Source organism: Prunus avium, chromosome 5 (assembly GCF_965620075.1).
Source record: "Prunus avium chromosome 5, drPruAviu1.hap1.1, whole genome shotgun sequence".
NCBI lineage: Eukaryota > Viridiplantae > Streptophyta > Magnoliopsida > Rosales > Rosaceae > Prunus > Prunus avium.
The window spans coordinates 13,535,110-13,550,018 of NC_142288.1; the positions used below are offsets into that span (position 1 = coordinate 13,535,110).

Consider the following 14,909-nt stretch of genomic DNA (forward strand, 5'->3'; position numbering starts at 1 on the left):
GTCGGTCTTTTGCGTGGAGAAGTATTTTTCCAGGAACTTCTTTTGAATGGCAGACCATGTAGTGAGTGAACCAGGCTTCAAAGAATTCAACCAATACTTCGCCTTATCCTTTAAAGTGTATGGAAACACTCTCATTCGAAGTTGATCTTCTGTCACACCTGTCAAGGGAAAAGAACTCACAACATTAAAAATATCCTTTATATGGGTTAATGGATCTTCATTAGGTAAACCATAAAAGGAAGGCAGCATATTAAGATGAGAAGATTTAAGCTCATAATTTCGAGCTACAGTGGGCAGCAAAATGCTTGAAGGAGATGCTGGAATTGTTGGGATATCAAGTTCTCCCATGAACTCAATGGCAGCCATCATTTCCTCTTCTTCTTGGTCTGAACTTGCTTCCGAATTTGAAAGTGAAGAACCAGGAAGTTCAGTGTGGAGAGCAAGACTTGTAAATGTAGCAAGAGCTTGCTCTTTTGCAGTTGACAACTCCCTTTCTAGACGATTCTGAATTTCAGAGGTCACACGATTTGGTTGCAATGATGGTCCTGCGTTCAAAGATCTGGAACGTTGGAATGAAGACCTCACTTGTTCAAGGAATGGCCTGTTAGACATAAACTACCTGAAACAGAAAATTAGATTAATTAGAAACACTAAAAAGAATAGGGTAACCTTGGGCACATAACCAGGGAAGAACTTTCGTTCAGTCCCCGGCAACGGCGCCAAAATTTGTTGTTAATATTATGTTAACTCGCAATTGTACGGGGCAATTAGTAGTATAGCAAGACAAGTACGAGGTCGTACCCACGAAGACTGAGAAGTTAAAACTAGTTATGTACTTAGATTACCAAATTCAAGAAAGTAGGAGGTTATGTCTAAAACAGAATTTAGAACAAGAGTGGTTGTGATTGTTGAACAAAAGAAGCAAAATGAACTTGCAAACAAAAACAAGTAAACAAATGTAACAAAAAGTGGTTTTAAGAGTTGGAAAACAGATTTTGAGACTAGGGCATTCGAATCACCATAACAATTCAATTCTGGGTTATAAAGATTCAAGTAACAAGTCTAATTCAGATTCAAAGATTGATTCTAGCTAAAGTATGATTAGGCCATGGTGTTTGGTCCTAACCTTGTGTTCCTAATTCCCTAATTTGATCATTTGTTGTCTAACCTAAAATTAAGCATTAGGAACCCATTAAGCATAGAAGAACATTTTAAACAACCAAGTATGTATCTAATCCCTGTTGTCGAATGTCCATACATACTCTTCCTATTCATAGTTCAATTCGAATTAAAGCATGGTGTATACTCTTAATTCAAACCAAGATAGTTAACAAACAAGTTCTAATGGTGATCAATCATTCAAACAAGCATGTTAACTTATAAGCATAATGAATAAGAACATGAATCATGAATCAAACTTGAAACTCCAAACTTATAAACCCAGAATATTCATGTTAGGTTACATCGAAGCCCTAGTTATGGATTTAGCTACTCATAATGGAAAAGAGACTTGAACAGAAATGAGAAAACATAATGAATGCAATAAGAGTAGAAAAACCCTTTTTCTGAAGTTCTTGTGGTGTCCAAGGCTTCTCCAAGTGCTTCTCCACTTCTAATGCTTCTCCAAGAGCTTCCCCACTTCTAGAAAGATGTATGAAGGATATGGAGGTGATTTGGGATGAGTTTGAGTGAATGGTGATGGCTAAGGAAGATGAAATTCGTAGGGAAATGGAAGAGAAGTTTGCTGGAGTTGTTTTGGTGATTGTTGGAGTGTTTGGGATTGTGAGAGTGTTTGAGGATGGTTGGAGTGAATTGTGGGGTTGTGAATCCCAAGATTTGTTGTGTCTTGAATGTGGAATGGATGTGGTATTTATAGGGAGAGGGGAGTGATAAATCTGAATTCAATATGGCTAATGCATTCAACACTTGCATTATACAATCTAAATTGGTTGATGCACTTCACTAATGCATACAACACTTGCAATATAAAATCTGAATTGGTTGATGCACTTCACCAATAAATCCCACCAGCAGCCCTAGCTCATCTTCATGTCACCATGACCAAGCTTCCAACAAGCTCAATAGCTCATGCCTAGCTCACCATGACCAAGCTTCCAACCAGAAACAATAGCTCATCCTGAGGTCAGCATGACCAGCAACTTCAAGGGCTTACGAATTGGGCTTCCCTTAAGCAAATTAAGACTTTAAGCACTCAAACTTGAATTTCATAATTTCTTCTTTCCAGCCATATATCATTTGGGCCAATCCAAGGTCGGAGGAGGAAGTTAAGGCCAAAACAAATTGCTAACTCATTTTGCGCGCTGATAAAATCCATCCTGAGCATGGCTCTGTGTTTGCTAGGTAACAGACTCCATATTTATCCAATGGGGCTGAATTTTGGATATGTTATAGTACACACCCATTGGAACAACTTTCATGAAGAATGCTGCCTCATCCGAGCTGTGTAGATTGCTGAAACAAAGCTTGCAATATGACCCACGAAACTGGACTGGCAAGAGGCTGTAGGAAAAATGAGTTTGTCTTTAAGCTCTTCTTCCATTCATCCAAATTAGGCCTTAACATGCTTGAATTGCATGAATTATGCTCTCTTGCTCTATTGGCCTACAAAACACACAAAGGGAGGGAAATAACTTAGAACTATAGGAACTAAGCAAAAGAAGTAAGTAAATTGGGCATGTATATGTATGAAATTATGAGCTTAACACTGGCCGAAAGAGCCCCTTCTCTCGGCCCTGGCACTTGTTTGCGGAAGCTGAAACGCAGCGTTTCACCAGGGCATTTCGCCTTCTTTAAAAATAAAAGAGGAAATGCTAAGGCATGATCATCTCGGCCTCAAGCATAGGCCGAGGCCGAGGCCGAACAAAATTGCGGCCAAGACATTAAAGGCAAATCATCACGTGACAGCAGGGTCCTAGGCTTCATTTAATGAAGTAGTGCCTGTTTAATGCAGCAAAACCCATTGGCCACAAAGTAGCATTTAATGCATGAGGGAAGGTGGGAAGTGACTGAAGTCAGGATTTGGTGACTCTTTCGATCAGTTGAAACAAACCTTCCTCAACCATTTTATGATTCAGACCGATCGCCTGTATTCCGCCGATGACCTCTACACCGTTCGGCAGCGAGACGATGAGCCCCTGCGGGAGTACGCGGCTAGATTCAGCCATGAATATTCCCGGTGTCCGGAAACCGATGATAGAGCAGCCTTCGATGCCTTCAAAAGCGGCCTTCGGTCGTACCAATATCGCTATTTGGTCCACAGTAGCAACTGGACCACTTACTCCGAATTAATGAAGCAGGCAGCTATCCATGCCAAGGCCGAGCACTTCAACTCCAAAGGATCGGCTTTAGCCCTACCAAACAAAACGGTACCGACCGGTCAGCCTTCGACACAACACTATGACCGATTCCCGGCGGATCCGGCGACAAATCAGGCCCCCTACCGAACGGTGCCCCCTGCCCCTGCTTTTTCCGCGCCACGAAACAAACGGAAAGACCACTTCCGAGATCGGCAGGACACCAACAAAAAAGGCAAGGACTCTGGTAAGCGAAGCGACTTCGGCAAGCCGAAGAGGAATCGGCTAGAGGAAATTTTCACTTTGCTCAACACCACTTATGAGCATGTTCTCCTGACAGAAGGGGAAATGATTCCAAAACCGAACAATCGCAAGCTCCCTCGACAGAATGAGAAGGACACCGGCGTTTTCTGCCGATACCACCAATATAACGGCCACGATACGGAATCATGCATCGCCCTTCAGAAAATCGTGGAACGCCTCATCAACGAAGGGAAGCTGGACCAGTATTTGAGCACTAAACCAGCACCGGACAAATCGCCGAATCGGCATATCAATATGATTAGTGGGGGAACGCCCATCGCTGAAACTAGCAACCGATCCGTCAAGGATTATGTTCGTGCCGTTCGGTACCCCCAAATCCTCAGCGTAGCAGAAGGCCGCAATGACAAATTCCGGCGAATCGGTCTCATCTTCCCCCACTCTGATCCCATGATTATACGAGCCGACATTTCAGACTTCGACGTAGGCCGAATCCTCATCGACACAGGTAGTTCGGTCAACGTCCTCTTTGCTGATGCTTTCGAGGCCCTCGGCATAGACCCTCGGCACCTAAACAAACATATCACCCCTCTCCTAAGCTTCTCTGGTGACGTGATCGAACCAATCGGCAGTGTCCTGCTTCCGTTTGCGGTTGGCACCATTCCCAGACGAACGATCATCTATACTCACTTTTTGGTGGTCGATTGCCCAACAGCGTATAATGCCATCATCGGCAGGACGACGCTCACCAGAATGAAGGCCATGTTGTCGCCGCACATGCTCCTCCTCAAGTTCCCTACGCACGCTGGTGTTGGCCAAGTGCGAGGGGATCAGTTGAGTGCACGGACGTGTTACGTCGCAGCCACCAAAGAATCGACACGAGCGACACTTCGCGAAATATCTTCGGTTTCTACCAACATGACCCTACCGAACGGCAGAGGGACAGAAAAGCCTGATGACCCCCGAGATGAGGCCGTCACCCCACAAGCACAGCCCGTTGAGGATCTGGAATCGGTCGCCCTGTTTGTGCCTGATAAATCTCGGCCATGAGCTGGCCGAAGGAGCCCCTTCTCTCGGCCCTGACACTTGTTTGCAGAAGCTGATACGCAGCGTTTCGCCAGGGTATTTCGCCTTCCTAAAAATAAAAGAAGGAAATGCTAAGGCATGATCATCTCGGCCTCAAGCATAGGCCGAGGCCGAGGCCGAACAAATTTGCGGCCAAGGCTTTAAAGGCAAATCATCACGTGACAGCAGGGTCCCAGGCTTCATTTAATGAAGTAGTGCCTGTTTAATGCAGCAAAACCCATTGGCCACAAAGTAGCATTTAATGCATGAGGAAAGGTGGGAAGTGACTGAAGTCAGGATTTGGTGATGAAGATCAGAGTGATTAGACGTGGACATTCTCACAAGAATTCTGACAGCTTGAGATGTTGGTTCACCAGCTATCCAGGCCATAAATGCGTCTCCACGGCCAGAGGTTCAGAACCCACGATCGAGAGCGGCGGCCGAGATTCACCGGGATTTCTGGAGTCTCACCACCATACTTCACGATCCCAAATGTGGATTGGACTGCCCACTTGCGCTAATCAGACTCCACTATGCGTAAATTCAGCCTCGATTACTCATCCAGGGACTCTTCCTATAAATACAAGACTCGAGCTACATTCAAAGGGTTCAAACACCAAAACAAGCCTCCCACGGAGCAACTTATTTTCTTCTGTAATGCACTTTCAATATCTTTACTTGCTTTCCTAGGAGTAGTGTTAGGTTGTAAGCAGAATCCATTCATCAATATATCATACGACCCTTGATTTTCAAGGCGCCGGAGCACCATCTCTGTTTGTTCGTTCACTCACCCCATATATCACACGACCGTCGCTCCCTGAGCAGCGCGCCGGAGCACCGCCCAAAACCCACCACCAACACCATCACTCGACAGCCTTGTAGTTCAGGCCGTGAACCTAACAGCCGAGACCAGTTCCTCTCTCGGCTACAATCGTTTGACCAGGAAGACAGATCAAATAGGCGCACCATTCACCCATCCAACACTCATCGAAACATCAACGCACGGTAAACCGTGCTGGCACGCCCGCGCACAACCGCACCGCACCCAAAAGCAGGAAACCCCGTGTTAACGCACATCCCCTCGGCCCGGAACTCCAGGCCGTGAGATTTGCGCAGCAGACACGCCCTCTCCGAAACGCAGCCCAACTGAATAGTGCGGATCGGCACCACCCTGAGTTCAGCACTACAAGCCGATTTCATTACTTTTCTGCGTGCCAACACGGAAGTCTTCGCCTGGTCATACGACGACATGCCGGGCATCGCCCCAAGCGTCATCAGTCACAAGCTCAGCATCTGCCCCACTTTCAAACCCATCAGACAGAAACGGCGGGCGTACGATGCCGAACGGTACGAAGCAATGAGAATCGAGGTGGAGAAACTGCGAACAATCGGCTTCATCCAGGAAGTCACTTACCCAATTTGGCTGGCCAATTCGGTGCTGGTCAAGAAGTCGAGCGGTGCCTAGCGAATGTGTCAGGACTATACCGATTTAAACAAGGCTTGCCCCAAAGACAGCTTTCCTCTGCCACGGATCGATCAGATGGTAGACGCAACAGCAGGCCATGAACTTCTTAGCTTTATGGACGCATACTCAGGCTACAACCAGATATTCATGAACCCTGCCGATCGCGAACATACGACATTCATCACCGACAAGGGACTTTACTGCTACAAAGTCATGCCATTCGACTTGAAGAACGCTGGGGCAACCTACCAGCGCTTGGTCAACAAAATATTCTCTGAACTCATCGGCACCTCGATGGAGGTTTATGTGGATGACATGCTGGTCAAAAGCAAAACAGCCGATTCTCACCTCCACAACCTCTCCCTCATGTTCAGCGTCCTAAAGAAGTACAACATGCGGCTCAACCCTAGTAAATGTGCCTTCGGCGTCTCCTCGGGCAAATTCCTTGGCTTCATGATCAGCCAACGAGGCATCGAAGCCAATCCTGAAAAAATCAAGGCCTTGCTCGACATGCAGATTCCGAAGACTCAGAAGGATATCCAGAGCCTCACGGGGCGTGTCGCCGCTCTGGCTCGATTTATATCTAAGGCTACCGATCGGTGTGCCCCTTTCTTTAAAGCCCTCAAAGGAAGCCAACGGCAGATTGTCTGGACCGCCGAATGCAATCGTGCTTTCCAAGACCTCAAGGCCTATATGAGCTGGGCGCCCCTGTTATCCACCCCCCCTTCCTGGCGAAGAGTTAATTCTCTACCTATCAGTATCGGCAACGGCATTAAGCTCCGTGCTCATTCGCAAGCCGAACGGCATAGAGCTTCCAATTTTCTATACCAGCCACGCCTTGTAGGATGCCGAGATCCGGTACCCTGAGCTGGAAAAGCTTGCCTATGCTCTTGTTCTCTCAGCACGCAAGCTTCGGCCGTACTTCCAGGCTCACAGCATTACCGTTCTCACTAATCAGCCTCTACGCCAGATACTACAAAGACCAGAGACGTCAGGTCCGCTAGTGAAATGGGCCATCGAACTCAGCGAATTCGACATCCACTATCACCCTCGGCCTGCCGAGAAGGGTCAAGTCATCTCTGATTTCATCTCTGAAATGACATCTGAAAGATCCACCCCAGACGATGCCGACCCTAAACTGGCTTCAGCAACATCGGTCGCCCATCCAACCGAGGGAACATTTATTTCATCAATCCCTCTGTGGACTCTCTATGTCGACGGCTCATCCAACCGGCAAGGCAGCGGGGCCGGCTTAGTTCTCAAGGCCCCTGATCAAACGACCGTCAAGTATGCCATCTGATTCCAATTCCAAGCTTCCAACAACGAAGCCGAATATGAAGCTCTCTTGGCCGGCCTTCGGCTCGCCAAGGAAATGGGTGCTCGACAACTGAAGATATGTAGCGACTCACAACTTGTCGTTAATCAGGTATTGACTGAATTCGAGGCCAAGGATACTTCCATGGCAGCCTACTTGACGCATGCCCGCCTATTGCTAAGCCACTTTGACGCGTATCAGGTTCAACAGATCCCCAGATCTGAGAACAGCCACGCCGATGCCCTGCCACGCCTGGCATCGGCAATCGACGACAACATAGGCCGCCACGTGCCGATCGAAATCCTTGCTCGGCGCAGCACCATGGAAGGCGAAGTACATACCGTTCGGCAGGATCCAAGCTGGATGGATCCAATCTATGCTTACCTCTTACGCGGAACGCTACCAGACGACAAAACTGAGGCCAAGTCTCTCCGCCGCCGATCGGCACGCTACTTAATCTTGAATCAGATCCTCTATCGGCGCGGCCATTCCTTGCCGTTGCTTCGGTGCATGACCCCGCAGCAGGGAAACTACGTCTTACGGGAGATTCACGAAGGAGCCTGCGGGGACCATTCTGGGGCCCGATCTCTGGCCTTCAAGACCATTCGGCAGGGGTATTATTGGCCGACCCTCCATGCTGATGCCACCGCGCTCGTCCAGAAGTGCGACCAATGCCAGCGTTTCGGCTCAGTTCCAAAACTTCCTGCCGAACCACTCACTCTGATTGTTAGCCCATGGCCCTTCGCTCAGTGGGGTTTAGACCTCATCGGCCCCATGCCCCAAGGGAAAGGACAGCTCAAGTTCGCCATTGTCGCTGTCGACTACTTTACAAAGTGGACCGAAGTCGAAGCTTTGGCAACAATCACCGCAGCCAGGGTTGAACATTTCGTATGGAAGAATATCATTTGTCGATTCGGCCTCCCGAACGCAATCATCACCGACAACGGCAAACAATTCAACTCCTCTCAGTTCCGGCACCTATGCCACCGATTCGGCATCAACTTGTTCTTCGCATCTCCAGCACATCCACAATCAAACGGCCAGGTAGAAGCCATCAATAAGATCATCAAGAAGACGTTGAAGAAGAAGCTTGGGGCGGCTAAAGGAGCATGGCCCGATCTCCTTCCGGAAGCACTATGGGCCATCAACACCTCCTACCGACGATTGACAGGAGAAACACCATTTTCCCTTGCTTTCGGTACCGAAGCTGTCGTCCCAGTCGAGATCAACGCACCCTCGTGCTGAACGGCATCTTACAAACCAAAGCAAAACGAAGCCCTGCTCACTCTCAACCTGGACCTCATTGATGAACACCGTTCCCAGGCTCAGCTTCGGAACACTGCCTACAAACAGAGGACCTCTCGCTATTACGACTCGCGCGTTAGACGCCGATCGTTCAAAGTGGGAGACTGGGTTTTACGCAAAGTTTCTCTCGCCACCAAAGACTCGAACGACGGCACCCTTGGTCCATCCTGGGAAGGTCCTTATGAGGTCGTCACTGTCTGCCGATCAGGAACTTACCGACTGCGTGGTACCGATGGTCAGACCCTCGGCCATCCTTGGAATATAGAGCACCTCAAATATTACTACAAGTAACGTGACCTTCGGTCCTCACCCTTTGTACAAGTGCTCACACCTTGGGTTGTCACCTTCGGTCGTCACCTTTGTAATCGGTTTATTTCAACACAATCCCCATTCTATACATATGGCATTCCCATACAGCAATATTATATCAACAATATTCTACATACGGCATGCACACATACAGAATTACGGACATCAGCAAATTAAACCAAAACAAAGTTAACATAGATATAAAAGGCCACAGAAGGGCCATCTGTCTTTACAACATGCCATTCGGCATGTTCAAAAATGTTATACAACTCCAAAAATGAGGTTTGAATTAACCAAGTCTAAGAGGAGGGTGGATCGGCTTCGGTCGTTACAATATCGGCATCAGCTGACGCAGGCGCAGGACCAGTCGACGGCTCAGCAGTAGACACATTGGCAGCCCTCGGCCCGGGATGACCTTCTTCCTCCCCACTGCTTGAATCGTATCTACGTTGTACCGCTTGAATCGGTACAGCAGGTCATCACACTGCTCCATGACCTCTTTGTCCAGCATCAGCGTGAACTCCTCCGTGGAACGGTATTCAGCAACGGCTTTCGCCTTCGCCTCTTCCAGCTCCCTGGCATGCGACCGTTCGGCCGCATCCATGGCCACCTCCACTGCTGCCTTGGCCTCGTGAGCAGCAACGACTTCCAGCTCGGTCGCCGCCAGCTTCGACGCAAGCTCAGCAATTTTTGCCGCGTTTTCCTCGGCACGTCGATCTGCCTCCTGGAGCATCTTCCCAGCATCGGCAATCTTCGAACAGCCCTCCTCGAATTTCTTCTGGTACCATTCGGCAGCATTCACAGCCCGCTTGACGCAGAGCCACATTTCCATATCAGCCTGCAACAACAACGGACAGATTAGTACATACATAATCAACAGATACTTGACAACAAATCAACTCTACAAACTTACTGCAGCCTGAAGCCGGAAGGCGCGTCCGGTCTGCTCACGCAACGTCTTCATCGACAGTTGCTCGATCTCAGATAACTCCATTTGGGCGCCATCGATCATGCTGTTGATGAACGGCACGGCCTTCCGAGGGCATGCAACGTTCACTGGCCCCTCCCCCTCCACCTCATCATCCGGGATGAGCACGGAAGTCCCCTCGTTCGGCCCTCTTGGTTTCTTCGGCAACGGCGTCACATCGAGGGGACCCTCGATCTGCCTTTTGCCCGTTACCTGGAGGTGGACCTCCCGAACGACCTCAGCTTCGGCCACCCTCTTCTCCCGGCGGCGATCAGCCACCGTCTGCTCATCCCCCGACGCCTCTCCAGAAGCTCCTGCCGTCTTCTTCTTCTTCTTCGGCCTGGGGGACTGAACTTTCTTCTGCTTCGACACCCCTTGCCCCTCCAAACGGCGCCTAGTCGCCTCGCTCATTGGCCTCCCACCTGCCACTGCAAAACAAAACACACGAAGTCAGGAATGAAACGGTAGCTCTACAAAACATACACGAAAAGACCTGCCGAACGGCATCTCTTACTCTGCTTTTTTTCTTCCTCCTCTTCCTCCTTTACTCTTCGGTCGTATTCGGCCCTACCGATCAGACCAGCCTTGAACAAGTTTTTGAAGTAGAGCAGCTCCTTAAAGAACCGATCTTCTTCGGCAATCTTTGTCCTCACCCTCTCGATTGCTTCAACCTCTCTGATCGGTGCAGAAGGCCGTTTCAAGGACACTGAAACACAAACACCCAACGGTCAAAAACAAAAACAAACAAACAAACTGCCGAACGGCAGATTCTACCCTACCAACTGTCTGGAAAGACGTAGGAATCCTCCTCTCCACGATAACCCCCGGTGCCGATTCCCAATCACCGGAGACAATCACCCGACGCTTGCGCCAGGTCTTTTGAGAGCTCGGCACCCCAACCACAAAGTGTCCACGCTGCCCTGTCGATAGACAATTGGACTGAACCCACCCCCCATTATCAGCACTCTTCGCCCTCGTCACACTATACAGTTGGGCAAACTGTTCGTAGCTCGGCTCTCCCTCACCAGCCAAGCTGAACGCCGTGATCGTCCCGAGCAACGTAATCCAAAAGTTTGGATTATACTGCCCTGGTGCATACCCGATCGCAGCCAAAATCTTCTGCACCGAATGTCTCAACGGTAGCCGAAGCCCATACTTAAACATGTCGGTGAAGAAGACTACGCCCTTGTCATTGTCACTGAGCGACTCTAAGGGCCCCGGAATCCCTACCGATTCCGGAATATTAAACTTCGCCCGAATCTTCGCCAGCTCAGCCTCAGTCAGTGTGTTCGGCTCTAAGTCATCTACTCCGAACAAAGGTTCCGTGGGCTTCGCCATCGGAATCTGTTGCCTCCCCCTGACAACCCTCAACACCCCTTCCCCTAGGGCGGCAACGGACACGCCACCCCCATCGGCCTCACGACCCGAAGTCGAAGGCTCACCATCTTCAGGCACTCTCGTCGAAGTGCCCCCAGCCTCGGCACGTACACTTGCCCCCTCCACTATCTCATAACTTGAAGAGCTCCCAGAATCGGTACTCTCACTCCCCTCGGACGAACTCCCCAAGGACGATTCGTCCTCATAGGCCCTCGGACTACGCCTACCCTCGGATTCGGTATCTGACATCTACAAACACAAATGACGGGAAACTAAGTGCTATGCTAGAATCAAAATCCTATTCTACCTCTTAAACACTTATGTTCATGCTCGTTCATACATTATTCAAACAAAAAATCAACGAATTCAACACTTTGATTCATAAAAATGCAACAACACGGCAACATACCTTGTTTGCACGGTGGTTCAAGATCGCCGGAAATCGCCTCCGCCTAGTTCACACTCACCGGAAATCGCCTGCTCAGCCTCGCACGGTCGCCGGAAATCGCCTCTCACAAGCTCTGATCGCTCTCAAAAATTCCAAGTATTCGAACTCTCGTCCCTTCCTCACATTTATAAAGCCGATCTAGCATCGGGAAGCGAAGCGACGCATCGGGATACGAAACGACGCGACCCTTCACAGCCATGCCGACACGTGTCACGCATGCACAGGAGAACCCAAGCGTTGTCAGTTGAAACGTTTCCAATCCTCAACGACACTTCAACTTCCCGAACGTTGCACCCCTAGCCACCTTCAAGCACAACTCCATTAGCGAACGGCATGCGCACATTGATGAGTTCTCACTCACCTCTCGTGCCGAACGGCAGGCGCACATTGATGAGTTCTCACTCACCTCTCGTGCCGAACGGCAGGTGTTCCTAAACCTTGTCCTACACTATCCTCTCAGGCCATTCGGTACCGAATGCCATCTCTTTTTCCAAGCTCACCCGCTCGGGCACTTAGGGGACTACATGCCACCATCGGCAACAATGGCAACAATGAGACCATCGAAGAAAGATTCAAGTCCCCAACCGAGAAAGCTTCTCAATCGGTAACTTGGGGGACTACTGTTTGTACCATATCTGATCCTCCACTCATCCATTGACACATGGATCGCTTAAACTCCCCAAAGGCTTCGAACAATCAGCATCGGCTACCGATGATATTGTCTCAAAGCAGCAAAAGATCGCTACAGGCCCAACACAGCCTACAATCGGTATCCCTTACCGATTCTGCAGAATCAACCTCGAAGCACCCACCCGAAATATCTAAGGACTCGTGTCAACCTCATAGGGCCCTCCCACGAGTCCCACATCGAAATTAAGTACTAAGAGCATACGAAATGCCCTCTATAAATAGACCCCTCCACTACAATACAGGGGTAAGACTTTTCAGCTTGACTTTTATACTTTTATATGGTCAACAGCAAGAGCTCTTAGAAACAAACTTACTTTGGCATCGGAGGGTCTTAGGCTGGTTCCACACCGGTTCCATAGACCTCACGAGTCTCAACTCTCTTCTATTCAGGATCTGCATCCAAGGACAAGAAGAATCTGTCATTCAATCGATCTGCTAGATCGTCCTCACCACTTGTGAGTTGCACTCATCTCTATCTGTTCAGTTTTAGTGCCAACATTTTATATATATATTTTATGCCTCATTTACTTATCTATTTGTTAATTTCCTTGGATTAAATTGGTTGTTTTAATTAGTTTTGTGAGATTTGTGAAGGAATTGTGAAATTTGAGAAATTGAGGTAAAAAGAGGCAAGAAGATGAAGATTGGAGATTAATCAAGTTAAGAAGCCAAGTCATTCCTTTTGTCGCAAGGAATGTTGTCAAATTTCCTAATTCAAGATGTTTCAAGTCTCATCAAGTCAAGCAAGGAGAAATAAAGAAGACCCTATTTTAGAAGGATTCCTACTTTTATAATAATTGTAATTATACCTTAGATAGGTTGGATTTGTAGGAGTATTATAAATAGGGAGTTTAGGTTATTGTTTAAAGGATCCATCATCCTCCATCCTACACCATCAAATTCCTACACATTCATACTCATAGCCGAAACACCCAAAGGAGAATGCGAAGAGCTTGTGCAACCTTGACATTCTACTTGCAGAATTCGATGCCTTCCATGTCTTCATCAACCATCAAGATTCTTAATAAGTCCTTCATGAACTAATTCCTTTTACTAGGGCTACGATGTAGCCTAGCTATGAATACTCAAATTCTTTGATATTGTTAATTTTATTTATCTATACATGTTGAGTGCTTGTTACCGTTCTTAATGCTTTCAATTAATTAGCCACTAATTGCATGATTGGAAGAATTAGGTTGAGACCGGAAGGAGATTCCTAGTAAAAAGCTTCTAGAAACAAGTACCATAAATTACATAGCCGACTCGGAAGATTAGGTTATGGTTTGTGTAATCTTCATTGTTTTCCACAAATCTTAATGGGTTCTTAGCTATCTAAATCCATAACTAGAAATAGAGTGAGTTGATGGTAAGGAACACAACTAATATAACTCGGAAGAGAGTATTGGTGAGGTAAGGGAAAACGATTATCAACATGTTAGCTAATTAGAATTAGCAAGCTAGAAGGATTTGGGTGGGATTAGCTAGGTGAAATCGGTGCCCTAGTGCTTTATCATCTTTGTTTTCATCTTTTACTTTATTTCCTTAATCTCAATTTATTTTACTTGCTTAATTAGATTTTAATCATCATAATTCTCTTTTCGTTTAATTCAAATATAATTAGAAATAAATCACTCTAGTATTTAATAGATTAACTTGATCCCTGTTGGAACGATACTCTATTTACTATTATATTAATTTGAGCGATATTGTCCACTTGCAATTAATCACATCACGCAACAAACACGACAACATACTCCATTTGCACTCACTCACTGCTTTCAATCAAGCCTACGTTTTGCTTCACAATAATCATGCTATGAGAATTTGGGAGTGGGTTCTGCTGAATTGAAGAGGGGTTGGTTGAAAGCCCAAAACTTGAAATCGCAGTAGTAGCAAGAGATGGTGGTAGAGAGATAAGGAGGCGAACATGGGTTTGATTTGAGCGGGAGTGAATGGGTAGAAGACTGATGGGTTTGAGTTAGATTTTTTGGTGGAAGCTATGGAAGCCACTGTTCGTGCTTGCTGAGGAAGGGAAAGTCATATTTTTATTTTTATTTTTTTTGGGTTTTAGATAATAGGTTATTTCAGTTTTTAATTTTTTAAATAAGATTTTACTTTTTCGCCCCTCAATTTAATAGAATATTTGACAGACTTTGACGGTAGGATTATCTTAGTACAAAATAAAAAATTTAAAGACGTTTGAATTAAAAAATTTAGTTGATGGACCAAAATGATAATGGGGCAATAATTTGAGGACCATTTAGATCATTAACCCTAATTAATCAATTATTTCATAATCAACTGTTCAATCAATTATGTTAGAATCCTCCCTTCCCATATGAAAATAACTTTTTCGCCACGGATAACAGATTCACATTAAACTGAACCAAACT

The 14,909-nt window shown here is 47.0% G+C and overlaps 1 protein-coding gene across 1 annotated transcript; it reads left to right on the forward strand.

Annotated features, from left to right (window-relative positions):
- Window positions 1-7,477: 7,477 nt before the first annotated feature.
- LOC148294351 (uncharacterized) lies at window positions 7,478-9,016 on the forward strand. The gene is made up of 2 exons (XM_088253714.1): window positions 7,478-8,275; window positions 8,744-9,016. The coding sequence occupies exons 1-2, from the start codon at window positions 7,478-7,480 to the stop codon at window positions 9,014-9,016; spliced, it is 1,071 nt and encodes a 356-aa protein (XP_088109840.1).
- The last annotated feature ends 5,893 nt before the right edge of the window (window positions 9,017-14,909 follow it).